This window comes from Pezoporus wallicus, unplaced genomic scaffold (genome assembly GCF_028554395.1).
Source record: "Pezoporus wallicus isolate ANWC-B61680 ecotype Strahan unplaced genomic scaffold, APGP_CSIRO_Pwel_v1 scaffold_13239, whole genome shotgun sequence".
NCBI classification, from domain to species: domain Eukaryota; kingdom Metazoa; phylum Chordata; class Aves; order Psittaciformes; family Psittacidae; genus Pezoporus; species Pezoporus wallicus.
In genome coordinates this window covers 3,117,391-3,145,389 of record NW_026642052.1, presented here as the reverse complement: position 1 = coordinate 3,145,389, position 27,999 = coordinate 3,117,391, and the positions used below count along the sequence as shown (strand labels likewise).

The window sequence follows — 27,999 nt, the reverse complement described above, 5'->3', positions numbered from 1 at the left end:
AGGGCCTTGGGTGGCATGGTTTAGTGTGAGGTGTCCCTGCCCATGGCATGGGGGTTGGAACTAGATGATCTTAAGGTCCTTGCTAACCCTAATTATTCTATGAGTCTATGTACAAATCATGGACTTGGTTTTCTGTTTTTCTTCTTCCAGAGCTGTATGATATTTGCTTGGCTCGTGCCAAAGAGAAATGGCGATCGCTTAGCACAGGAGGGGCTGAAGTAGAAGGTGAAGGTATGCTTTTGACCAATGATTTTATGGTGTGGTACAGAATAAGAGATTTTGTACAATTGTTCCTTAAAATGAAATCACAGATTTTAGACAAAACAAAAAAAATCAGCTAGAAAGCTGTCTAGTAAAAACACTTATTCTTGCAAGAGCAAGGTGGGTTCTTTCTTCTCAATGAAACTGTGGCCCTCTATAAAAGACACTAGTTCATTTTTCTTTATAAAACATCACTAGGTACAGTTCTGATTTGATGCTAATTTGTAGGAAAGCTAGGAAAGTTTGGGAATTATAGTTTTAATTGCAGCACTAAATACTTTGCTGCATCTGTAATTTTGGAATCAAAACTCAAACTACAGCGGAAAATTGCATTTTAGTCCCTTTTTGCAGCTTTGAGCCCATCTCTTGGGTGTGTTTCAGAGAACAGAAATTCATTTTTTGCAAAGTGGTTTGAGATTTACTAATTGATTGGAAGAGTTGTCTGATTTTGGGAATGTATAAGGCTACATGTAGATGCATAAAATTGCCTTTGCTATGTAAGTATGCTGAGCTGAAAAAGAAGAACATACATACTGGCATTTATCAACAGAAAAATATTTTGGATTGGAAATCCCCTGCTTTGTTCTCTTAAGGTTGTCTGTGTCTTAAATAACATGAGTATTTGTGGAAACATACTGTCTAGTATGTTTCCAGCTTCCTCATGTACTTTATTTTCTAGAGTGTAGATGCTCTTGTGATTGGTGTAAGTACTGCCTAGTGTCAACTCTTAGGTTTTGATTCCGCAGTAAGTAGCAATAGGTAATTCCCAACTGTACTTAACCATAGTACAAATAGACCTTTTTGGTATCAGAAATAACACTAGTACTTTAGAAACTTACTTTGCATGAGATCCATTTCAGTTATGGAGAGTGTACTGCAGTGTCCATGCATGCAAGGGGTAAATGAACATTATTTTGGAAGGAGACGTGACAGCAGTAGATAGGTGTCATCCACAAAATACTGCTGCTTTAGGGCTTCTCTCTCCCACCACAGCCTTTCCACAGAGACAGCTACTTCAGGAGCTGTGGGGAAGCCTTGTTGAGGGTGAGGGGTCACAGATTAACAGGCTTGTGTCTGTCTAGTGATTTGTCAGCAGATACCAGTACGTGCCTGGCCTGCCTTTCCCTGCACCTTCCCCAGCTCTTCAAAACACTGAGGGTCAGTGTGCACTGTAGGGTTGCTCTGAGTCAGGATATACTTGCTTCTCAGCCTGTGTGCCCTATTCAGGGAATTATCCTGTCTATGCCCTTACTTCCTAGCATTCACATTGAAATAAATGAGCAAAGCAAACCCTTACTGGGGGCAGGGGGGAAAAAAGAGCATACACTGATCCATGTAATAAGTGCATAACTTTTGGCTTCTGTAGATACTGGATTTTCTGCAGCTGACAGAGAAGCAAGCTTGGAGTTAATAAAACTGGATATCTCAAGGACGTTTCCTAATCTCTGTATATTCCAGCAAGTAAGCAATGTTAACTTCTGTGTTCACTTCTCAGCTAAATTCAGTTTAGATGGTCTTGCCCATCCCTTGACTGAAACAGCCCATACAGTTCAAATCTGAAGTAAGTATCTTGAGAGGAAAAAATTCCTGAGGATTTTTGGAAAACTATAATTAATCTAGGAAAGAGTAACCTTGAGGTACTGCACGTTTGATTCTATGATTCTATTTGAAAGAGGCAAAAAACTAATGTTGGCTAATCACTTACTGATTTAGCTCAGCGTATGTTGGCTTCTGTCTACAGGTGACTTTTCAAGTCAGTGAATCAATGCTGCTGGGTTGCAAATACCCAGTGAGCGAGAGCACAGATTAAGCAAGCAAGATTTGGTGGCCCTTTTTGGTTTGATGCAAGGCCAATATAATTTGTGTGGTTTTGGTGTGCTTTAAAGACTCATTTTAACCAGGTGTTCTGTCCTTCTATACACAGATTTCAGCAGTGCTGTTGTGAAAAGTTTAGACTGTGATAAATCAACATTTTTGGGGTGAAAAACTTTTGACATTCTCAGCCAGTTACAGTACTCAGTATAAGATATGGCAGCTGTTAATAGTCAACAATGTGAGCATTTTTAACTATACATGTCATTCTTGATATGCTGATTGTATGTTATGGCATATTGCTGTTCTGTTTTCTTCATGGTTGATTTCTGTCTCTAGTCTAATAGACGAGTTAGTTTTTTATTAGCATTCTGCTTTCTTGGCATTATTGTCAAAGTGCGGCTAAGCTGTAAGAAATCTCTTAGGCTTGTATTCCTCTTGTATGAGGTTTTAAAATTATAGAATCATAGAATGGTTTGGGTTGGAAAGGACTTTATCCAGTTCCAGCCTTCCTGCCATAGGCAGGGACCCCTCACACTAGACCACGTCACCCAAGGCTCTGTCGCCCAAGGCTTTAGACATTACCAGGAATGGAGCATTTACCACTTAATATGTAATTGATCTATCAGATGAACTGTATGCATTTGTAATAACTGTGGTATGGAGGGCTGTGTCATGCTTTTAAAGCCAACATTAGTTTGAAAGACCTGGGACTGTTTAAAGCTGCATAGGGAAAGAATGTAGATAGCAAGTACATGCTATCTGTAGCACTGAAGAGTTTTTGATACGTTTGTTGTATACTCAAATCTGTTGTTTTGTTTTTGTTTAATTATAGGGTGGTCCTTACCATGACACATTGCACAGTATTTTAGGAGCCTATACTTGTTATAGACCTGATGTAGGCTATGTAAGTGACAAATTCATTTTTTTTCAGGGGTGGGGAGGGAGAACTGGGGAAGGGAGGGTTGTGTTACTTAATCCTTTGTAGACCAGTATTACATGATTTTGTGAAAACTTGTGGGGTTTCTCTGTGCTTTCTTCTATTCCAGTACATGCTTGAGAAGTGTATATAACAGTTCTGTTGCTAGTTTTAAACTTAACAATTTAAGTAATTGGAAAACTCAAAAGTATATATTTGTATTCAAAAGTACATACTTAGGAGTCAAAAGAGAAGATGTAGTTAACTTGGTCCTTTGAAGTATGTACTGTGCCTGATGGCAGTCTTACTGAGACACTTCTGTTGAGTACATTTTACTCCTTTTGGCACGTATTTCTGTGTCTTAGCACTGTGAGCTTCTGGGACAGTCTTCAAAGCAATGCTGCCCATGAAGGCCATGTGAGCTTCCTTAAAGCATTTGAAGTAGTGATTATGAGAGGACTGAGTAGATTTGAGATAAGTCATTTAGTCTTTTTTTCTAGGGCAGGGATGTATATATGTATATATAGCTCTCTATATATCTCTCATAGAAACTTATGTATATATATGAGCTTATTCTTTATTTGGGAACAGTTGTTTTTGAGATGGTAGATGTACATCTGAGAGTAGCATGTGATGCTTGGGATAAAGCTGCTGAACATAACTGCAGGGAAGCTCAGAGAAGAGCACATCAGGTGGTGTGCTTCAAATGGCATGGAACCTGTTGTGTTGAGAAGGAGCTTGTTCCTCAGGTTTGCAGGACAAGACTGTCACACCTTTGTCTGTATGGCTCTGCGGTGGCAGCACTGCAGCCTCTGAGTGAGCAAGCTTGGCTTGGATTCAGCATTGATTCCACAGCATACGCTGTAGAAAAATGCAATAACATTATGAGTTTATTATAAATGGAACAAGAGCTTAATCTTAAAATGGTACTGCTTGTCAAATGAGTCGTTGCAGTTGTCTGTAACTGCTGGTAATTGATTGAAAAAGGAAAGAGCAGGCTTTGTCTGTAGTGTCCTAGGCCAGCTTTCCACAAATAAGGGCATATATGACCTGTCCTTGGGAGGAGTTACTTATGAACAGCTTATTCTTCAGAAACATCTTCATTCTGCATCTTTGAAAGTGCTGTCACCCTAGCCTGCCCTAGGACTTTTACTTAGAGGTGTCTTTACTCCTTGAGAGGAGGCAGTGTGGGGACTGTTGACTTCCATGCTCTGAAATGCAATACCAAAGGGTCAAGTGGGTTAAAAAATCCTTACTTTCTGAACATTTCACAGACTTAAGCAGCAACAAGAGTGCATTAAACAGTAGTGATTACAAGGACTAAATGAGGCAGCGTTCTTGGAAGAATACAGTTATTGCTTAATAGTAACACTTCTCCTTTCCTTAGGTACAGGGCATGTCGTTCATAGCAGCAGTATTGATCTTGAACTTGGATACTGCAGATGCCTTCATTGCTTTTTCTAACCTTCTAAATAAACCCTGTCAGATGGCGTTTTTCCGTGTGGACCATGGCCTTGTAAGTATGCAAGAAAACTGTTCTCGACATGCTGTGGGTAGGTATAGGGAGAGCTTAAGAAGTAAAAACCTATGGGCTCAGTATCTTGGAGAAATCAGGATTTGTTTTAAAGCTTGATAAACAAAAAGCCCAACAATACACCCTTCACCCCCTCAAAAAACCCAAACCAAAACCCACCCCGCTAACCTTTTTGAATAGGCAGGTGAATGAAATTGTTCAGCTGGTATTTTATGATCCTCAAAGAATAGTGATGAGAACATTATTATAGGTGTTTTTCAAATTGAGCACTGTAGTTGAAAGCTGGAAACACCTTAATATTCGAAGTGCCTGGAAGGTGCTTTTATCCTAACTAATAGCTTGCTAAAAATAGACTGCTGCAGGGAGAACCAGGTTTCCCATCTCTTATTGTAGCAGCTGCGTTTGAAGAGGAGTCTGGGTGAATAGGATGGGCAGAACCCTCTGATATTCAGTGGCAGCTGCTTCTTTCTGTAGTCTCTAAAGTACCTCGCTAGCAGGTACACTGGGCTACCTGTATACCCTAGCAAAATAAGATATACCTGCTGAAATCTGTTTTGAATTTATTTTTGAAGCGTGCTTTTGTAAAGTATATGGCATTGTTTTTCCCAGTTATTCATGTTTTAACACTGAAAATAGGATCTGCTTCTCAGGAGTTCAAATGGGAAGAATAAAGAAAGTGAATGGATATCAACAACAATCTATTTTGTTACTCAAACAGGAAGACGCTAGGGATCCTATCAGTACTGCCTGCTGGAAAAGCAGTATGGCATTCCCTGTTGTAGCCCCTGAATCTCATCAGTTGCCCATGGGGAGATGTACCACAGCACAGTCTTCATTGCTAGAAGTGTCGGTGATCTCCATTACTGTACTTGGCAAAAAGACATGTTTATGTGTTCAGTGTGTAAAGATGGTTCTTGTGAAGCTTATTTTGGAATTAAATTTGCTAGAATAAGATTTATTTTGGGGTTTGGGTTTGGTTTGGTTTTTTAGTTAATATACTGGGGTTTGATATGCTCTTGGATAGTGACGTTTAGTTCTATTTGCCTGGCTAAATAGAGGCTATATGGTAAATGGATGCTTACAGGAGAGTAGAGATAGAGTAGACATGAAATGATACTAACATACTGTGAAATTACAAAGCAGTGATTAACACTGCAAGGAAAACTTTGTACCTAATATTTCAGAGAGAGTAGTGACACAGAGTGAGACAGTTTTGGCTTCCTGGGGTTAATGTACTGATCTGCTGTCTACCCCCATTGTTTTGTGCTCATTTGTCTTAAGATGTAATTGAAAAACTAAGACCAGATAAGTTAGTTGTGGAGCTGATAGTAAATTATACTGATTTATCTTCTTTTGTTGGGTACAGTTTCATTAAACTAGATTATTTTTTTTAATTACTGCTAAATGAATGTCTTGTTGAATGTTGATTTGATCAATACCTGACCTGCTGCTGCATTTCTAATAGAGCTACCTGCATTGCTGTCAATAGATGTGATTATAGCAGTTATGTTTAAGATCCCTTCTCTAGAGCGCTTCTGAAATGCTTTGGTAGAACTCTTACTGTGGTGCTAGCATGTAAGGAGATCGCTTTGGAACTCTCCATTGCATTACCCCCTTCTTTCTGTACACTCACAGGTGTCATGTGATGCTCGGACTTCATGCATTTAAAGATTCATGTTGGGAAGCTATTTCAGTTGTACAGTTCTGTAAAAGTGGGTTTCTAGATCTCTGGTGTCATGTTTGCCATGAAGCTGTTTCTCAGTACCTGATAGTTCAGAGGTTTTGCATAACTCTGTATGGTAATTCCTGTGGCATTGCAACCATCTCTGGTTGGCTTTTAAGCTTTCAACACATGCTGACTACCAGGCTTAATTTTTTATTTGCCACTGTGAGTGAAGGTCTTCCACCATCTGCCACTTCATTCACGTGAAATGGGAAACAAATCTGTAAGGACATTAAAATGCTGGGAGACTATCTGTCATCCTTTCAAAGGATTTCAGACAAAAGGCTCCTGAAAGCTTCTGTTTTCCTTTCACTGTCATGGTGTTCTGGGGAGAAGCATGCTGGTACAACTCACTGGGATATTGTGATTAAAATTACTGAATCATTCAAGGACCTTGCTTAACTTTTCTCCCTATAGTATTAAGAAGAGGGGTGAGGGAGCTAAAAAGCCTTTTGTTTTTAGCTCTTGGTTGGATTAGATTTTCCATGCCCTCTCTTATGAAATCTAACATAATACTCAAATTTTAAATTAACATGAAAGTCTTAGTGTTAAAAATAGTACAGCTTAGGGGTTATGGTATCAGATGGGAGTTACAGTCTGTTTCTCTTGCATAGGTGTTTTGTCCTGATCTTTAGCTTTTCTGTGCGAACTTTGTCTCTCCTCCTTGGCGTGAACTTCAGCTCTTCTTCTTTGCAATGGAAATGTCTGGTTCTATGATTCTGTGATTACCTAATTTTAAAATGTACTGTATAAAAGAATCTTTGGTATTTCGACTGGAGCCAACTGGACTTTTCAGTCTTGCTGTGGACTATTAAAATGTTTTAGTTTCATATTTCATTTTATAACCCGTTGGGCCTTGGATTTCATTCAGTATAATATTGAATTACTGCCACAGGCATAAAGCACCATTCTGTTATAATTATTCTGAGAAATCAGCAAATAACTGCTCTCCTGCTGGTGTTTTTCTTTCCAAAGGAAGCTGGCTAAGACCCAAACCAATAATTATATTGTTTAGTATGAGAACGGTATAGAGAGTGAATCTTAAACTCTGTGCTTGCAGATGCTGTTCTTTATGTAAATGTTTAGCTCTTTATGGTATTATGGAATTCATAGGATCCTATTTTTGAGGGTCATTAATTGAACAACAGATAATACATTTAAGCCTATTAATAATAAAGCTGTTTGTTTTTCTCCCCATTCTGTTTCCCAGATGTTGACTTACTTTGCCGCATTTGAGGTATTCTTTGAAGAAAATCTGCCAAAGTTATTTGCTCACTTCAAAAAAAATAACTTGACTCCAGACATCTATCTGATTGATTGGTAAGGCTTTGAAAATGGAATTGCTAATGTGCATACTACCATACAGCTCTGTGTCAGTGTTCATGACAGAAGCTGAAGTGCTCTTACTTAGCTTAGTCTTCTTTTAAGTTAAAGACTTTACCTTTTGTTCAGTACTTGAGTTGTCAATCCAAATCATTACCACATACACCTGTGATGTTTGATGTTTGCCTAACCTTTTTTGTTGTACTTCTGTTGAGTTTAAAGCCTGTTTTGAGATACAGCTGTATAGCAGTGTTTAGCCATATTTAGTGCATATTTGGATTGATCTTCTGAGAAAATCTGTTAGTTTGTCTACGCCATGTGCAGGTGTGTCCCAGGGATATATATCCAGAAAATACTGCTAATCTGGCATTTAAAATGCATAGCTTGTCTGCCTGCACAGAACAGGAAGAGAGGAGTAAACACATTTGTCCATGCAACAAAAAGCTAGAAGCTATAGAATACACCTTGGCTTTTGGCAGGATGAACTATGACTCTTAGGCTGTATCTTACTCATGTTAGGTGGTCCCAGATCCCGTTTAGAGGATCCCAGTACAGGTTGTCTGAAAACTGATCTTGATTGACATAGCCCAATTGAATTGCTAAAGGGCATGTTTTTAATTACTGCAGCTATTCCCCTTAGCAAACAGGCAATTACAATCTTTTTATTTTGTGAAGCTGCCTTCCCTTTTAGTTCCAGTGTAATTAGAACCTTTTTCCTGGGAGAGAAGAAAAGACGATCTTATTTGTACTCCTTCCAAATTTCAGTGTGGTATAAGGAACTCCAAATTAAGTGTTTGCATTTGTGCCTATCAGACTGGTTTGGGGCAGCTAAAAAGTCTCTTCTCACCAAGCATGACTGGTGTGGGAGGATATGTAATCTTCTTTTGTGGAAACTTGGTTTGCCCTTAAGTTGTTGACAGCTTCTGCTGATCTCGGATATCTGACTGAATACCTTCAATAAGATATTAAATTCCCAGTAGTAGCAGTGGGTTTTTTGTGTGATTCATGTGGTATTACTGTGGAGAACATTTGTACTGTTAATGCAATTCTATTTGAACTAAGCTGTCGATACCCTGATTTTTAAGACCTTGTTCTTGGCACTGAACATGTTGTTGCTCCATTAGACAAATCAATTTAATGTAATTGAGTCCAGTTCAAGCTTGAAGTTTGAATATGTGAAATTTCATAGAGTCATGGAATTGATGGGGCATTGGACACAAACTTTAGATCATGTAGTCTAAACCCACTGCTCAAAGCAGGGTCAACTAGAGCTGGTTGGTCAGGACTTAGTCCACATGGGGTTTGAGTATGTCCAAGGAAGGAGATTCCACAACTTCTTCAGGCAACTCTGCTCCAGTGTTTGACCATCCTCACAGTGTACAAGCTTTTTATTTTCTTACATTTAAATGGCATTTTGTGTATTTCAGTTTGTGCCCACTGGTTTTTGTCCTTTCACAGGATACAAGAAGAGTCTGTCGCTGTCTTCCTGCCAAGTGTTTTTACGCATTGAGGTCTGAGCCATCTCTTTGCTGGCTTAAATAGCACCAGTTTTCACTATGTACCAGGTGCTCCAAGCCTTTAATCATACTCATGGCAAGCTGGACTTTCCTCAGTGTATCTGTCTGACCTAATCGGGAAGCCCAGAGCTGGTTCACCAGTGCTGAGTAGATGGATGACCTACCTTGGCCTGCTGGCAGTACTGTTCCTAATGCAGCCCAAGGACCTCCATGTCGTTTACTGCAAAGCTGCTGCATTGCAGTCTGCTGGCTTCCCACATGTACTGCTGCCTGGCCTGATTTCCTGCCCAGATGCAGGACTTGGCATTTCCCTCTGTTGAACTTCATGGGACTCATGTTGGTTCATTTCTCCAGTGTCTCAGGGTCCCTATGGAATGGTGTATCAGCCACTTCTCCCAGTTTTATATCACCTGCAAACTCACTGAGGTACAGTCTGATCCATCATCTAGGTCCTTAATGAAGGCATTTGAAAGATTGGATGAGTATCAACCCTGGAGTATTTTGCCAGTGGGTTGGCTTGAAGCTGTACTTAATGCCCCTAATGACAATCTTCTGAGCCTGGCAATTCCAGCCACTTTTCAGTCTACCTCACTGTCCATTTATCTAGTCCATTCTTCATCAGTTCATCAGCAAGGATTTTTGGGATACAGTGTTGAAAACCTTGCTGATGTTGAAATAGACATCCATTGGTGTCCTCTTATCCGCCAAGCCAGTCATCTGCTATTGTAGAAGGCTGTCAGGTTGGTCAGGTATGATTTTGCTTTCATAAATCCATGTGGACTTCTCCCAGTAACTTTTTTTGGCCATCATATGTTTTGAAATGATATCCAGGAATTTTTTTCTGTTACTTTTGGGGATGGAGGTGAGGCTGACCAGCCTGTAGTTACCTGAATCCTACTTCTTGAAGACAGGAATGACATTAATTTTCTTCCAAGTCCTCAGGAACCTCCCCTGATCACTGGGATCTTTCAAAGATAATTGAGAGTGGCTTCACAATGACAGCAGACAGTGTCCTTGGCACTCATGTGTATCTTACCACTTCCCATGCACTTGTATGTGCCCAGTCTGTTTAAATGTTCCTTAAAGTGCTTCTCCTCCACCTAGGGGTAGGGCTTCCTTGTGCTAGGTTTTCCCACTTATCTGGAGGTCCAGGGATTCCTGAAGGCAAGCCTTTTCAGTAAAGGCTGAGGTGAAGAAGGCAGTTCTGCTTGTGCTTTGTCACCAGGTTTCTTGCTGTATTCAATAATGGGCTCATATTTTCCCGAGTCTTTTTTTTTCTGCTGATATAGGGAAAATCTTTCTCATTGACCTTAATGTCCATTGCCAAGTTCAACTCCAGATAGGCTTTGGATTTCCTAGCCCCTTCTCTGTATGCTCAATGTCTCTGCATTTTTCAGGGTCATCTGCCGCTCCTTCAGCATCTTGTATGCCTCCTTTTTCTGTTTGAGTTTTGTCAGGAGGTTCTTGTTCATCTAAACAGGCCTGCTGCCTTTGCTTGAGTTCCTTGGTTTTTGTATGCCTCTTACACAGAGGGTAGTGTAACTTGGGCTGTGTTTGACTTGGCTTTTACACTGTGATTAAATTTTAATGCAAGATGGGTAGGGGAATGAAGGGGTGTGTCATGGATAGGCTCGTTTCTCACAGTATTTGATGGGAGAAAAAGCATTAGAATGATTTTTATGACTGAAGGTTGAGAATAGTAAACTGAATTAGATCTATGCCCAGGGCAGGAAGATGCTAGGAAAAATACTGGAATAGGATAGAAGGGAAGGAAGAGAGCAGGGGATGATATGCTCAATGATAAGAGGAAAGATGTTGAAATTGCATTGCCTCAGACAGTGCTGTGAAAAGCCTGTATGTGGAGGAAGCAGTTGAATAAAAGGGATATCAGAATTGGAAGACTGTAAACATGCTGGAGAATAACTGAATAGACAACATTAAAATCAGCATGTTATAATCTTTTTAATGGTTACTAGTTTAATATGATGCTGGTGCAACTGATGTGGCTTTTTTTATGTAAGAGAAACTAAAACTGAGTGTCTTCATAGTGCTGGCACGGTAATACCACTTTGTTGTCTAACTTGGAGCTTACATGGTAAAGAAGAAATCCTGAGGAACAACACCAGAAATGAGAGGTTTAGAAAAAGACTGTTTTGACAAAAGGTTGGAGGTTTACATTCCCCTTAGCAATTTTGCTTCACTATTTTGGTCTTTATTGTATGTTCTTGTATTGTATTTTCTATGTGACCAGTTGTTCTCTTTGAGCACATTTGTAGGTTGCATAAAAAAAGGAGGACAATACCTGACTTACGAGCAAAGCACTGAAGTGTTCAGGTCAGTGTGGGGGGCACATCAGGCCCCCCTTTTGTTCCTTCTTGGGTATTGTCAAGAGCACTTGAAGGAAACTTCTGTCAGAAGTGGTTGTGGATGGAGCTTCTCAAGGACTTTGTACTGCTGGACTGACAACCCTCAGCATTTCTCACTGACTACCCACATCTATACTAAAGCTGTTTATTTTAATCCCAAGGACAATTTACTGCGTTCTTCCTCATCCCTAGAGAGCCGCCACACTAGAATATGCACAGGAATGTAGGCTAGCTGAGGTAGTTCTGCCCAATCCTATATTCAACTTTTCAACACTTCTTGAGTTAGACAGCTTGTCCCACTCTCTTTAATTTTGTTAGACAGTAGAGTTGGTATTTAACTGTGTAAGATTTATCATATTTAAATATGTATGTGCATGTGTATATATGTATGTGTGTGTATATACTTTATATATCCATTTTTTATATATATATGTATACTTTCTACTTTAAAATACTTTGTTCCTGTAGGAAGCAGGTTTATTTTCATTTTAACAGCCACTGGAAACTTAGCAAATTGCACTTTATATGTGCTGTCCCTCCATTACTTCCAGGTTGTAACATAGAAAAGATGGAAGGAAAAATCACTTGGGTCTGGAAAGTGAGTAGTTATTAAAGCTAAGGACTTTGGAAAATGTTGCTTCCAAGGTTGCCTGTGGCTCATGGCTCACAGTGAATTTGCTGTAGTACAGATACTGCTGTCTTAAAAACAGAACTGCTTCCTGAAAGATAAGAACATGGTTTCAGCGTGTTTAAAGTTGGGGAAGAACATAGTACAGAGTCTCTCTGAACAGACAGACCTTTTGGTTGTAGGTAAAAATCTCTCTGAAACAGCTTTGCTCTAACATTACTTTTATTTAAATGCTCATTTATTCTGCACTCCAAAGGGATGCCTGCTGCTATCCCGGTGGCTGGCATGGTTACTGTGCAAGCATTTGTGCAGTAAATCTCAGCTGGTGCCAGCTCTCGGAGGGCTCCAGTAGCCAGTGCTGCACAGACCAGTTGCTGGGAAACCCTCCTGCTCCTGCAGCAATTCCAGTGGCATCAACTAGGCTCCTTTATGCTGCTTCCTGTAAGCAGTGCCGCAGGGAACAGCAGTAAAATCGGAATGCTTAAATCATTTGTGAAGAGATACGTGCCAGGAAAAAGAAATGCTGTGCATACAGATGGGCCCAGCTATGCAGGTGATGCAGTGCTGCTTTAGGGTTTCTTGGGGCTGGCACAGGATGTAGGGAGGGAAGAGCCCCCATCAGTTCTGCTCCACCACTGCTTCTGTGATGGGAATATGCCTAGGACTTAAGAATTCAATTAAAAGGTGAGTGGCATGGTCATCAGTGGGTGCCTGCCAGACATAAGGTATCTCCTTTAAAAAGACCCATGTCCTTCAAGCCCAAATTCCAATTGATAAATCTCACAGAATAAATTCAAAAGCTACACAGGTTGCTTTTTCTGGAGAATATAAAGGGAATCAAGTGTGAGAAAGATGTGAAGAGCAATGTACAGTCAGGTTCACAGAGAATAGAGGGGAAGTGGTGTGTCTGAATAGCCCAGTTTTGGCCTCACGGCTTTGTCAGCTGAGGTAGCTCTTGTGAGCAGAGCAGAATGTGGCATTGCAAAGGCCACATGCTATTTTTGGCCTGCTGCTGCTATCCAAACACCTCTTTATCCCTACTCAGAAAAATGATTTAGGCAATAATTATAGCCAGGAGCTTTGTTTGTACTGATGGATTGATCAGTGGTTCTTTAGTATTATATTGACTGTGATTGTGCTCCATGAATATTAACTTTCTTTTGGCACCATTTACTTGTTATGATAAAGGTCCAAGCCATGCTCTGTGGATGTTTGTAGTAGGCACTTACAGTGAAATACTCAGAAGCTTGCTCTCTGTTAAATCAAGAGAAACATAGTCCATGTCATGCCAGTAACTCTCCACCCCCCCAAAAAAAAAAGAAGTTTAAGATGTTTTAAATGCATGCCTCCTTTTCAAAGCCAAACTGGACTGTAATTCTGTCCAGAGGTTTCTGATGACATCCTGATTTTTTGACTGGAGTTGTTGTGGACTTTAGCCCAATTTACAATGTGCTCATCCTTATCTCACTGCAGGTTAGGGTGGAACCAAGTGAAATATTGCACTGCTGTGTAGTAGTGCTGGGTGAGAGAGCAGGGCTTTTGGGTGCTCAGAAATTGGAAATTGCTCAGAAGCTCATACACTGTCTTAACATTGATACATTTTACAATGCAGTCAGATTTTCTGAGTGCCAAGTTGCTCTGTTTCAATCAGTATTCTGTAGTATATAGTACTTAATTTTCCTAATAAGGAACTAAGTAAATACTTCCACTTTTTATTTTCAACTGTAATGATTCTAAAACTGTACTAAATAAACTGTTACCAACAAGTCCATTGCAATAACCCTGAAGGTGCTAATGAGAACAGAGATGCCACTCTACAATAAAGTAAAGCACGAACACATAGAAAGTTGCAGTCATTGTCTCAAAACAGATGTAGTTGACATCGTTAAAAATGTAACAACTAAAAATTCATACCAGGATGAAGGAGGGAGGATCCAAAAGGTCCTGAGTTAATTCATCAGTTCCCACAGTTCAGAAGTTGCAGAAGTATTTTTGTACTGTTACAGACATGGGAAAAGAATATGTAACATCAGATTTGCAGCATGACTTGTCAAACCAAAGTCTGGCATTGCTGTGTTCATCATCACAGTTGCTAACACATCTTATGAAGACTTTTAATTAAAAAATGAAAGAGGATAAAAAAGAAAAGAAAAAAGAAACAAAGGAAAGAAAACACAGGGCCTGTGGTTATGGTAACAGTGCTTTGCTTTCTTGTAACATTATGATCATACACTTTCCCTGCGAGTAGCAAACCAGCCAGGATTTCATGCATCTACCTCAAAGTACACTTCCATCATAAGCGGGGCTGGGAGGAACAGGAGCATCTGGCACTTCATTTATTTTTTTTTCCCTCTTCCAAACAGAAAGCAGCCAGTAGCCTGCATTTTCATTACTCTGGCAGTGGACATCTCTGTGATTAGCTGTGCTGTCTGCACCTGGGACTCACAGTGAGTTGTAAGAGAGCTGCAGACAGAAAATCATCCCACAGTACAGTGTGAGCAAATCACATGCGAGTAGTGTACTTGTGCTGCTGAGAGCTGCTATAGCTGTGTTAGTCCAGCAGGTGCTTTATTGCTATAATGAATTTCAGCTGGGTTTCACATCAGTAGCTCAGATGTCTAATAGAAAATGCCTTTCAATAGGAAATGCTGGAAGGGAGCAAATGCTGTTATCTGTTCTTTGCTGTAATCATTCCTACAGTTGTTTCAGTGCTTATTCTAGGGGGCCCAATCTCCATTCTCAGGGCTTGATACATTTCCATGCTGGTGTTAATGGAAATGAATTGCCTTGCGAATTTCCTGCAAATTGCACTTCCTTCCAAATTGTGAAGAGATCAATGTCGACAACCTTATTTGATGTGGCAGCTTTTTTGATGAGTAAATCTTTTCTTACAATAAGTAGTGTTCTAATAAATAGTTCTGACTATGTCTTCTGACAGTTAATTTTCTGCACAGTTGCAGATGTAATACACATGGACTATTTAGGTTAGGTCTGAATAATGCAGAATAATAGCTTTTGTGAATAAAACCAGACCCAAAAAAAAGCAGCCATTGTTACTTATCTGTACCAGGACTTGTTCCTGGCTGAGGGTTTGCCTGCTATTTGGTGATCAGGAAAGGACTCAGTTGAATTGCTTCCTATTACAGTGTTCTTTTTAAATGGAAAAGCTGTTGCTGCTTCCTGTGCGTGTGTGTGTATAGACAGTCTGAGTTCTGCTATGTGGGTATTCTGTAGCAAGATGTGTTTTCTGTACAGCCACACACCATATAAATGTTGAAAGAGTAGGCGAAGTCTCCAACATGTGATGAGTCAGTAACCCAAAGAAAGGCCTTATTTTGTGCTGTTCTTATACATCCATGTATAATACATACATGAACAATAGTGGGGTTTTTCCATCCCAGGCTCCACCTCTGCTTTACTTATTTTTATACTTCTAATTTAGCTTTCTGGAGAACAGAATTTAAACAATTTCCACTTCTTATAGAAAGCATTGCAGTAAGATGTAACAATAGAGAAAAAGTAAAACCCTGAGGATTCTAAACCTGCAGTTTTACTTGTACCTGAATTTGTGTGAATGGTTTGGTTCTGTGTTGGTACTTGTAAAATGAATACATTTTCACATTTTCCTGAAGTGTCCTGATTGACAGGGAAGCCTTGATAACCCATCATTCGAATAACCTCATATAGTAAAAAGCTGAAACTGCAGAAAACCTTTTGAGTATTAGAATTTGCTGTGAAAATACATTCATTCATGTTTGATACGTAAATATATATACACAAGTGTGTGTTTGTGTGTGTATAATCTGTTCCATTGTATTATTTAATGTAAACCCGAATTTCCTAAATAAGAAATTGGGGATCCTAGGGTTGAGTCTTAAACACAAGAGAGCTACTGTTCAATTCGGCATACTTGAAAACGAATTTTGTGTTAAAAGGTGGAAAGGTTTTGTTTCAGTTTGAGGCTTTGCTGACCTCTGCCGGAGAAAGAATTGTTTGCAGCTTATGGAGATAATGCAGTGCCTCTGTGGAGAAAGGTTCTAAACCCCAATGTAACTCTTTTCCCTTATATACTATAACTTAATTCTCTTCACTTCCTGTAATGACATTGTTGGTGGCAAAGAAAACTGCTGTGCCTGTAGTGAAATCTTGGTGAGAAGAGGGAATGGAGAGCATCTTTGGGTTCTTGGCTCCAAGGCTGTCAGTATTTTGATGAAGGAAGACACATGCTCTTGGCAGTTAATGGAAATACAGTTTTAGCAACAGGGAGGAGGTTCTCGCTTCTGCTGTTACCTTTTCCCTTTGGGGATCCCATCCGTTGAAGCACGCTGAGCCAGCATCTTGTCACAGCTGTCTACACATTTTCTCTGGATGTTGTGTGTTTCTCTCAACTCACTAGAGTTTACACTGATCTTTCCTCCAAAACTCATGTCATCATTACTTTGCCAGTCAAGCAAGCCTGGAACAGGAGTTATATTTACACATCTCCTTAATCTGATGCACAAATTTCCCTTTGCAGTATGTCTTTAGGTTCAGCTTTTTGTTTTCTCACAGCTAAAACTGCATTAGTCCTCAGCTCTGAAGGCATAGTTAGATAATGCCTGTGGCTTGTGCATGTCCATCATAAACCCATGTATAATGATTGTTTCTTCTGATGTGATCCAAGAGAATTGAACTTGAAGACTCAAATTGATAGCAAGAAGCCTTAATGGTTGTTATATTGTTTCATATATTGGTATGCTGCGACTAATAGAAGTAATTTTGGAATTAAGAAAAAAGGAATATTCAGGTACAAATATTTAAGAAGCCTCAAAGTGATGGTGGGTCTGTGTGTTTCTGCGAGTGTCCAAGATATTCTTCTTGTCCAGCAGCACTGAAAATTTTGTTCTTTTTTTCAGGATATTCACATTGTACAGCAAATCTTTGCCACTAGACCTGGCATGTCGTGTCTGGGATGTGTTCTGCCGTGATGGAGAAGAGTTCTTATTCCGTACAGCACTGGGAATATTGAAACTTTTTGAAGATATTTTGACCAAAATGGACTTCATTCATATAGCCCAGTTTTTAACAAAGCTACCAGAGGACTTGCCTTCAGAAGAATTCTTCACATCTATTGCTGCCATTCAGATGCAAAGTAGAAACAAAAAGTGGGCTCAGGTATAAAAGGGATGTTATTCTTTGATAATGGATGATTGTACTGTACTTAGGAAAATAGGGTTGGGAGGAATGCTTTATCAGAGCTAGTACTTGATTTTATAGGTAGGTAGGACTGTGTAGGTCACTCCGTGCTTTTAGTGTGCATTCAGGTGAGTGGATTCCCTGAGCTTACTCTCCTCTGGAAAGGGAGAGCTCAGTCAGCATTGAAGATTGAGCTCTTGAGTGGAGCTGATGAAATACATTATCATACAGCTTTCTAAATTCATTAATTACAAAGGCTGCTGGCAAAATTACAAGTTGATATTTAAAAGCAGAAATTTGCTCATTGGGAGAAGATGACAATTTGTCAGAACACATTATCATACAGTCATCATCTTGATATTCTTAAGGATCTGTTTTGCCTAATTTGGGGCTGCACAGAAGTGATTGCGTCTCTGACTTCTTTACTGGAATTTAACACAGATGCCTTTATTTCAGACATTGTCTCATCACTGTAATTTCAACTGAATTCCAGTTTAAAGAGAAAAGATGGAAGGGTATCATCTGAACACGGAAATTAAGTGGCTGTAACGGCCATTCATGCTGGAGGGTCAGGTCAAATGTATTCCAGAGCATTTGGCGTGGAAACTTTTTTTGCTATACTTTTTCAGTTTCTTGAAAGCAGTAACACAGCCTGTTCCATGAGTCCTGCTGTAGTAGAGCTCTGCCCATTTTATCTGAATTCATTTTTTCAGTGAAACTAAGGTGATGTTAAACATAGTGGTTACGGCAGTTCAGCTGCAAATGGGAGTGTGCGGTTAGTTATTCCTTGGAGTGACAGTGTGCCTTTAGATGCTGGGGACTGCCAGCTTGCTATTTGAGATGAGAACTTCTAACCTTCACAGCAGGAGTCGATTGTAGCCTCTGAACCTTGCCTTGTATATAAGGGAAACACAACCTGCGCTGCCCAGCTAAGAGCAGCACACTGCCAGCATTTCCTCCCTGACACAGCTTTCCTCGCAGCTTTGTTTGAGTTTCCCTTTTGGTCTTGCTGATTAGTTGCTAGTACAGATCCAGCTTTGTTTCTATTTTTCAGCAGTAATGCCTCCACAAGTGAGGCTTGTTTCTTTTCAGATGTTTTTGCTTTCTTTGAACATGTTGTGTGAATTTGGATCACATACCAAATATGTTGTCAGCCTGCTACTGCTTCCCTTGCAGAGAATGAGAGATTCTGTTCTGCCAAGTACCCTAAGTAACAGACTTTCTTAGCCAGTTGTTTTCAGTATGCGACACATGATGGTTTGGTGGTGATGATCACAACAGGAGAAGGACTTCAAAGTAACCTCACCCAGGCAGTCTTCCTCACCAGCTTCATTCTGACAGTCCTGGTATTTTCCAGATGGTTTTTGCTTGTTGTGGCAAGCTGAATTAAAAACGTTGCTGAACTGTGGTGCGAACAGATCTCTGATAGAGTTAGCATGGTGTAGGGTTGGTGTTGGCTGACCTCTTGCCTAGCTTGACTTCTGTACCAGCTGGTTTTCTTGACCAGGAAGTTCCATTGCTGAGTAAGTTCCCATCAGGAAAGCCTGCTTGCTCTCTAGCCTGCCATCATTTTCCAAGCCAGAAGTGTGTAGGAGCTATGAGCTTGCTCATGTCATGCACTTACTGGGACTGCTCAGTTGCTAAGGTACCACAAGTGGATCTGACCTAGGAAAGTTAACAAGACACAGGGGCTATGGGGTTTTGTTTTCTATTACTTAGATGTCTCCTAGCTAGATAATTTTCTGACTGTGACTAGTGCTGTAGAAGTCAGATGCGTTTTCTGTAGGGAAGTACCTTTTCAAATTGGCAAAATGGATATCAAGAGCGATGAATGCACCACTTCCAAGATGAACTCGTGGGTGAACTGACTGACCAGGAACACTAGCTTCCAGAGGATGTAGAATGCTCTTGAGCTTAGAAAAGTAGGCTTTGTATTCTTATCTTTAACATCATCTCACCTGAGTACAGTACCTGTGCATAAGCTGCATAAGCAAACAGCAGAGTCTGAGGTATTATTTCTTTGTAGGAGTATATTTGACTGTAGAACTCAGAAGTCAAATTTAGCTGCACATCTCAGCAGTAGGTGTACTTGGCACTCAGAACACCCACTTAGAAAACCTTTCACCTTCCTGTACCATGGTAATTACAGTCCTGTTATCTTGTGGGTCACATTCTGAGCTGATGCTGTCTAGAGATGATGTGTGTAGGATCTCATCTAAAATGTGGGCTGCTTATGAAGCTGATTTTCACAGTCCTGGTTCCTTCATCAGATGGGCTGGTGTGTGTTTTCCATCTCGCTCCCTTTTCCCTTGGTCACTGACAATGCGATCAGGAAACTGAAGACTGCAAGAAGTCCTAGTAAATCATGGACACAGCACTTCTAGCGACAAGGACTCTGGGTATTGGTAGGAAACCTGCAAGCTGTGTTTTTATTCTGGAATTACCTACAAAGAACTCCAGGGCCTTGTGCCAATACAGCCTTAGCCTGAAATAGGTGTGGATGTTGCTACACCTACTGCTTTGTCATCAACAGCAGAGGAATAGAGATGGTAGAACAGACTACACTGTTGGCTTGACATTTCTGTAATCTGTGTGCTTCAAATCTTGGCTCCGTAAGGTTTTCCAAGTAACTAGAGAATCTGAGCTCTGTTAGTTGGCTTAAGGTCTGTGTGTGTTCTGCTTCTGTGGATAAGTATTTTGGTGTCATTCTTGTGGCCCTTAAAAAGGGTTAACTCTTTTCCACCAAGGACATTTGGCACTTGAAATTCATAAGCCCATTTGATTGAGTAGCTGCTGATTTACCCTGCATCTCAGTGAAGAGGACCTCACTGAAATCTCCAATTCTAGAAACTGCTGAGAAGTCAGCCAGCTGTAGCTCTGGTCAGACCCATGTTGAACTCTTGTAACAGCTATGGGTGCTTTTGCACTGAAGTGTAGGCGAGGGGTGTGATTGCCATGGAAGCAATTGAGCCCCACCTGCTGTTAACTCTTGATTGTGCACAGGTTGGCTTGAAGTCAGTCGGAGAAAAGAAAGTTCCTTAACTCATAACGGCAAGTCTTTGAGATGAAATGTCCCTCAGCACATTAAGTTCCAGGCTGATTCTTGAGGATGCTGATGGACTTCCTCAGCAGACACTAACTCTAGGGCAGGGAGTGTGTTAAGCAGCATGAGAAACCGGCTCTTACTGTGCCCTCTGCACAAGGACTAACAAACCAAATTGTGCGTCAGATACTGGGAAATACACGTTTTCAATGTGAATGTGGACTTTTTGCTTCCAAAAAAGATGGAAGCAGATCTAGAGATGCTGATGCACTCTAGGCAAGCACCAGGCAGCATGAAGGTAGTTCTGTCCCAGACTCTCGGGTAATGCTGTATGGCTCTGGCTGATGACTTGATCTGTTTGTAGATATTCCATTTACCTTGAGAAATATAACTTCCCCTCAGGCAGCATCCTTTAATAGTGCTGGACTTGTGTAATCTGGGCAAGAATCTCATCTCCAGGCTTCAAAAGTGTGCGCTGTGGGGAAATTGAGTTTAAACCCTTATAAAATCCATTTGTATCTACTGTGCCACAAGGACTTACAGGAGAGGTCTCCATCAATGGAGAGGTTCTCCAAATTTGATTACATTTAATAGTTAGAATAGTACTGCTAAGAGAGAATTAAATTGGAAACTGTTCAGACAATTCTAATACTTTGTTCTCTCTCATTCTAGATCCTGGCTGCTCTGCAGAAAGATAACCGGGAAATGGAGAGAGGAAGTCCCTCACTCAAACATTAAAAACGTGGCTGTCCACAGTGAAAGGAGCTACAGTAGCAGAAGTATTGAGTAATGTCTGACATACGTGAGCCTGCAACGTGAAGTGTTATTTCAGCGTTTTGTTTAGTAGTAGAATAGCCTTAAAGAGAAGAGAGGAAACAAGAGAAGGGGAGGGACGGGAAGGAAATTGAGGGATAAAAACCTTATAAATTAAACCTAGGATTAGCCTTAAACTTTTAGTGGAATGAACATTTGCTGTGGACAGCGCTATACATTCTGATCTTCTGATGAGGGCAGTGAAGCTTAAACAGTGTCATTTTATGATTTTTTTTTTTTCTTTGATGTTTTAAAAGACTGGGCATTCAGCAATGCTGGTTGCTTTGAATGCTATTCCCCAATTTCAGTCTTGGGCAGGATATATTTCTGTATCTCCTATACCTGTAACAGTAGCTGGATCTGGATTTTAAATAACTGGTGCTGGAATTTATAGTTAAATGATGTAAGGACCATTTGTTTAGAAATGCTTCTTGTTTTATAGGCTGTGGGTCCCATTTACCAAAGAAATCATGTAGATGTAGAACTACATTCCATTCTTTAGTAAGAAAATGTTAAGTAGAAAGTAAACTTGGAAGAGAAGTCACACTAGCAGTGCAAAGCCAATTATTCTCCAAGATGTCTAAGAAATATATTTTTCCAGTCTAGATGCATAGCCATTAATCAGACTAGATTCCAAACTCACTGTGGGGCTTCAAGTATTAAGCTGGCATCATTTCCCAATCATACTACTAAGTGTATGTCTCCATGTGTCTCTCTTCTGGGGCTGTTTCAGGGTATTCTTGCCTACCACATACTTACTCCTGTGCCATCTCTCCAATCATGCTGATAAAACAGTGGGCTGAGCAGATGAACTGAGAAATGGTTAAAAGTAAGTTTCATGCTTATCTAAACCCAGCTCTGCTCACTGGCAAAACCAAGGAGGAAGGGTTTAAGGGAGAAGTTGTGTAAGCCAGCTTTGCTGCTGCAAAGAAAAGGCTCTGTAGGATCTACTGAAGCTGCTGCTACCGCCACAGTGAGAAGGCGTTATGTGGACCTGATCTGTGTGTAGTGACAAGTGACAGACGTTTATTGGGGAATGTGCCAGACAAATACCATCAGGAAAAGTACAAGCTGTCACTTCCTAGCATTTTATCCAGCCTCTCAGACATGGGAGCAAGTTACAGAGGCAGCAAACTGCATTATGGTTATACAGCTTAGCTCCCCTCTGCATTCACATGGATGTCAGACTGTAAATCATGAGTGCCTCTGATTTACAGGAATGTTTATTGTATAGTGAAGAATCTGTTTTATAATTAATGACGATCATTGAAAAGGGAAACTAACTGGAGCAATATTTATGTTAACTGTAAACAGGGGTTACTGAATCCTCTAGCTGTATGGTCAGCAGTTTCCCAATGCTCTTCAGTCTGTTTTACACTGATATTTTGGCATTGTGTGAATGAAAATAGAATAATAGTTGCACACTGCTCAACTCATCATGTAAAGGACAGTGGGACGTAATGAAACTACTGTCCTTCGGTATAAACATTGTTTCTGCGAGGGATAGCCTGATAGTAATATGAAAAAGAGGGAAAGCAAGATTCCCTGGTAAGTGAGGTCTCATAATCACTTTGAACAATGTGTCACGCAAATGCAGCTTGACAGTCTGATACCTCACTGGCCTCTTTTTCCTGTCCCCTTTGTGTACCTGGCATAATGGATGTGGGTTTTTGTTGGCCATCTTAATTCCTCCATAAGACTTCTCTTAGGTCATCACTTACTAAAAATAGACATCAAGGTGTTGCTGTGAAACACATGTTAACTCTCCCGGAATTTGTATAGCTTTGGTCCTTCAGTGACCAGTACTTGTATGCTACATTGCTTCGAAGTGCAATAAGAAAGCTGGATGGTCAGTAAGTGTTTTTTAATGTTACTTTTTCTATTACTACAACAAATATGCCTTTCCATGAAGGATATGAGAGGCCTACCACCTGAAACACTTGCACTATGCTTGTAAATGGTTTCCTCAACACGGACACAACTTTTTCCTCAGTCTACATTTTTAGGTGGTACTGTAACTGGCTTTGTGATTTAAGTCTTCATTGCAACTAGGTTTATATTTCCTTTTAAAGGTAGTCTACAAGTGTGGCTCATTTGTCCGGTTAAAATGCATTCTTTAGCTCCTAGGTATCTTTGCAGCCATTGACAGCCTGTTCTCCTTTTCCTCTTCTCAAAAAGATGTTGAATGTAACAGTGAAAATGGGCATAGCTGTGGGGAAAAAGGCCTGCTGCAACACTTGTGCACTGTTTGTTACTTGCTAATGTAATTATTTTTGGTTTGTGATTTGGTCTTTCTGTTCTTAGAAGATGTATATATTTTCTAAATGATTTCTTTGTGTATATAAGGTATGTTCTTTAATGAAGAAAAGCAATGCAATAAGGAGCTTTGCACAGTTCATTTTCAAACTAAATACATTTGAAAAAGCAATCACCTGCCTAAAGATGCCATTGTTGCAACTTCTCAGCAACTTGATTTGAAGGTAACGCTTGAATTTTGATAAAACCAGAGATAAGTAGTGAGGGCATAGACTTGCCACTGAGCTTTTCAAGTCTCTTGCAGCATACCAAATCTCTTCATTAGCTATTAAGGAAGAATTCTGTAATAAATTCAGGGATTGCATTAAAAAAAAAAAATGACAATTTTATTGTTCAGGTGCTTGAGGGTATCTGTAACAAGATGCATGAGATTTTCTTTCACTGAGTAAGTGTCCCTGTCAAGCAAACTTTCTTGTCTTAATGGGTTTGAGGGAAAATAAAAATGCTGCAATACATCAGGAGTCTGCAAATATCTGCAAGTACATGCAGCAGATCAGAGAAACCAGAAATCTTCAGCCAGGTTTGGAATTGTGTACGACCTGCACTTTATAATAAAGCAGTTTTGCAACTTCAGTCAGCAATCAATCATTGACATTACTTCATTGAGTAAAGAATTTCCTTTTTTTACAAAAAGGTACCTTCTAACAGCTTATTTTTGAATTATTTGAAACCTGGAATGACACGTAGAGAACTGTTGATACATCTCCTGTACATCATATTTAAATTGGTTTTATGTAGTTAAGTTTGTTTCAGTTAGATATGTGTATCAAGCTGGAACTTTTTTCAACTGTAAATATATGGTTTTGTTAAATAAAGTCATGCAAAGTTATCTTACCTGTGGCCAGTGGAATTCAGACATGAAAAAGTCAAGTATCTTTCTGTTTCTTCAGAGGCTGCTTTAGCAGTTTGACTCTGTCCCAGATCAGGAGCTGGGACATTGGAGTATTGCAGGTGGAGAATTTTTTTGATGATGCTTACCAAGTTCTCATGTTAAAATACCTGTTACATTACATGTGACATTTAGGAGATTTGGTGCTTACGGCATGGTGCCCATGGTTTCATCCATGTCATATGGCTTTCTATGAAGTAAGACTGAGATCTAATAGAACATGAAAAACGTATGTAAATATACCTTTGTGAGATGCGCAGAACTCAAATGCTCTTTTCTTTGTTTTAAAAGAAGAAACCTTGGGTTATTGCAGGTTTCATAATCACAAGGCATTTTTGTGCTCAGGGCAGTATTTTTTTAATACTTATACAGGCATAACTTCAGAGATTAAACTAGAAATGCTTCCTGTTTCTTACCTAACTGCAAAGAGGTTAAAGCACCAAGTAAAAGATGAAAGGAGAGAGAAGACGGTACCTGTGCAACAGGACTACACAGGGAACACAATCAAAGACTTGGCTGCCATGGCTCTAGTTCCTCCAGTAAATGTGTGTCTCACTTCCTTTTACTGAAGGTTTTTTCTGTTTGATTTGCAGGATTATAACATAAAATCAGAATTGCTTCATATAAGCCCCATCCAATTCGATGCCAATAGAGCTTTATGTTGTATACATTACAAGAGTTGCATAAAATTGTTCAAAACTTTTCCTTACCTGTTTTTCCAATATTAATTCCAGTCTGTTTGAAGAGAAGTGAAATACTTTCCTGCATGGTAACAGATGATATGAGGAAATAAAGACATTTGTCTTTGCTGCTTCCTGACAATGGAGGAATCCTTGATCTTCATCCCCAGGGTGCTTTGGAAGGCTAGGGTAGCAGTGTGTCCACAACTCAGCCCTAAGAAGTGCTGGGGACAGTGTGTGAAGTTTAAGCAAATGTTTTTGTAGTATTTATTTCAGTGGAAGTACTCAGTTCAGGGAATATACTATCAGCATCATTTGCATCTTAAATTCTTGCCTTCTCCAGATGTCAAACGTAGCAATGAAAAGCATCGAAGATTTACTTTCCCCCTTCTCCACGCTTTATCTGGATATATATATATATATATATATATATATTGCTTAATAGTGATGAAGAAGCTAGAGGAGGTCTGTATGCCCTAAGTCAAAAGCAACAAGAAGCACGAGTTTTGCTGGCACTCATGTTTAAGAAGGGGAGATGACTGTTGATCAACGTTTATTATTTATGAAAGCCGTTCCATGGAATACCAGGAAGGTATTGGACTTATGTGAACAGCCACTCTGAGCAGGAGATGTCGCTTTTACTAACAAGGCTCAAAATGAAAGGTACTGATTTTGGTGTTTCTTTGTCTTTTTTATTTGTTTTTTTTTCTTGTTTCTTTTCCTCTTTTTTGAGTGGTCTCAATCACTCTCATGGGGGAACTGGAGTTTAAAGAATTGTTTGGAAAGGGGAAGCTGCTTTCTGTAACTAAAGCTCTGTGAGCTCTGCATGCATAAATGTGTAGATGTTTGTTGCTCCCCTCCCCTTTTTCTTCAGCCTCTTTTTTTCAATTCTAGTTGAGCAGTGCAGAGGGGACTGACACAGTGTTGGGTGCACTGAACTCTCTGCCTCTTACACACCATGAATGAGGAGGAAGAGGCTGAGTGACCCCTAAAACTATAAAAGCTGAAAGCCAAAAATAATGTAGCTTTGAGTGATAAGATTTATGTATGTATGTATTTATATGATGAAAACAGCTCTTAAACCTTTCTTCCTGTGCATCCCCAAGGCAAACTTGGCAGCCAGGTGTATTTACAGAATGGCTGAACAGTTTAGTGCTTCTGTAGAACATTGGCTGTGTGCAGGTTGTGCCAGGTATTGATGACAAGGTTCTCTCCACTTCTCAGCCACATCTATGAAAACTCCCCCTTAGGCTGTGCCCAGAATAAGGTACATTTAGTGTGCAGACAAAGCCAACACCAATTTATGAAATCCATACAGAGGGAGTCAGGATCAGGATCAGGATTTGAGTTAGTGTTATGGCGAGTGCTCTGTTTACACAGTGTTGCCATAGCCCTAAAGGACTGGATGCTGTTTTTTTTAAAGTGTGGAATTTTGAATGAGGCTTTTTTTGTTGGTTTAAGACAGGGATGTGTATCATTTAATTCAAAATGAGTAGCTACTGTAATCACTGAATGCATAATGCTGACGTGTCACTTAGAAGAGGCTTTTTCAGGAGTACCTGTGCAATGTATTCCCCAAAACTCACCAGAAAGCAGCATGTCAGAATTATGGGAACCTCCCTTATTTCTTCTTCACATTTGCTTCTCTTTAGTCATCCTCAGCAACAACAGAGGAATTCACTTCCTTGGCTTTTTTTTTTTTTAATCTGGATTCCTCTACAAGTAAGGAGCAGCCCAGCACGGGGGATGTTTCAGCGCTTCCAACTGCCAGCTCAACAGCTCAACCATAGCCACCTTTTCCTCACAGTCCTGAAGCAGTATCTCATCTCCAGGCAACCCACATTTCTCCTGCAATTTCAATAGTTTCTCCACAGCACCTCTAGCCTATTTCATTGTGGTCAGAATGTCTCTATGTTGTGACAAAGTGGTTTTAATGTCCGTTAGTTTGGTGTTTCTGCCTTGATTTTGAGCTTCCACACACTTTTTTTCCCTTGAAGTGGCTGAGAACATGGACTGTGTTTGGTACCTTCCTCAGGGTTTGCTCACTGAGGTTGCCAGTCTTTTCCCTGAGTTTCTGATTCTCTTTTTGTCACCTACTCGAGGTCCATAAAGCGTTGACCCTCTCTGCCTGTTGTTCCTCAGCTTTCAAGGTGGTTTCAAGGTTTTGGATTTCATGCTTCAGCTTGACCTTTTCTTTGCTGGTGAGGCAAGCATTAAAGAAATAGAAGTAAAACTAGTCTGTTTCTACTCTTCTAGGCCCACAGAGAAGTGCTCCTGTTCAAAATAGGTCATGAAAATAATAAAGTGTTAAGGGGAGAAAACTATTGTAACTCTTGCGGTGGTTAATTCCCAAGAGGTAGATGTTAGGGGGCGGAACACTAGGCCTAGAGCGCCTCGGGACCGCTCGCCTTCGCGGACCTGTGGTGCCGTGAGCTCAGGCACTGGCCTTCCCCGAGCCCGTGTGTGACAGAGCTTACACCTGGTGCTTCTCAGTGTTCGGTCTGTTCCTTCAGTGTGTTCTTTACTGTAAGGGTGGTGAGGCACTGGAATGGGTTGCCCAGGGAAGTTGTGAATGCTCCATCCCTGGCAGTGTTCAAGGGCAGGTTGGACGAAGCCTTGGGTGACATGGTTTAGTGTGAGGTGTGCCTGCCCGTGGCAGGGGGGTTGGAACTGGATGATCTTAAGGTCCTTTTCAACCCTGACTGTTCTGTGTCCCAGCTGTGAGCTTGCTACTTGCTTTCCGTGTCAGTACGTGTTCATTTTTAAAGAATAGCAGTAAAAACCATCATAATCTGATTCAATAGTTGTTACTTGATCATAGATTGTTTTATTAAACATAAAGATTTCTTCAAAATCTTAAAGTTTATGATTCTTGTACCTTGGTTTAGTTCTTAACCAACTAGAAAAGAGTAAATGTTATCTTTCTTACTGTAAGTACTGTGTTTCTTTATTGCTCTAAAAGTACCTCAGCGATGTGATATAAATGAGTAAAATTCAAAT

General features: G+C 40.2%; 1 protein-coding gene across 4 annotated transcripts in view; it reads left to right on the top strand.

The window, feature by feature from the left end:
* Positions 1 to 21,818, top strand: part of TBC1D14 (TBC1 domain family member 14) — a 71,583-nt gene extending 49,765 nt beyond the window's left edge. For 2 of the 4 annotated variants that reach the window (XM_057426847.1, XM_057426849.1), the window contains exons 8-14: positions 151 to 231; positions 1,628 to 1,722; positions 2,909 to 2,980; positions 4,380 to 4,508; positions 7,460 to 7,569; positions 16,979 to 17,237; positions 20,974 to 21,818. In XM_057426847.1, coding sequence (XP_057282830.1) covers positions 151 to 231; positions 1,628 to 1,722; positions 2,909 to 2,980; positions 4,380 to 4,508; positions 7,460 to 7,569; positions 16,979 to 17,237; positions 20,974 to 21,039 — 812 coding nt within the window. In that variant the 3' untranslated portion in view covers positions 21,040 to 21,818. Of the gene's footprint in view, positions 1 to 150; positions 232 to 1,627; positions 1,723 to 2,908; positions 2,981 to 4,379; positions 4,509 to 7,459; positions 7,570 to 16,978; positions 17,238 to 20,973 lie in introns of those variants that run through there. The other 2 variants (XM_057426850.1, XM_057426848.1) reach the window with 2 other exon arrangements.
* The last annotated feature ends 6,181 nt before the right edge of the window (positions 21,819 to 27,999 follow it).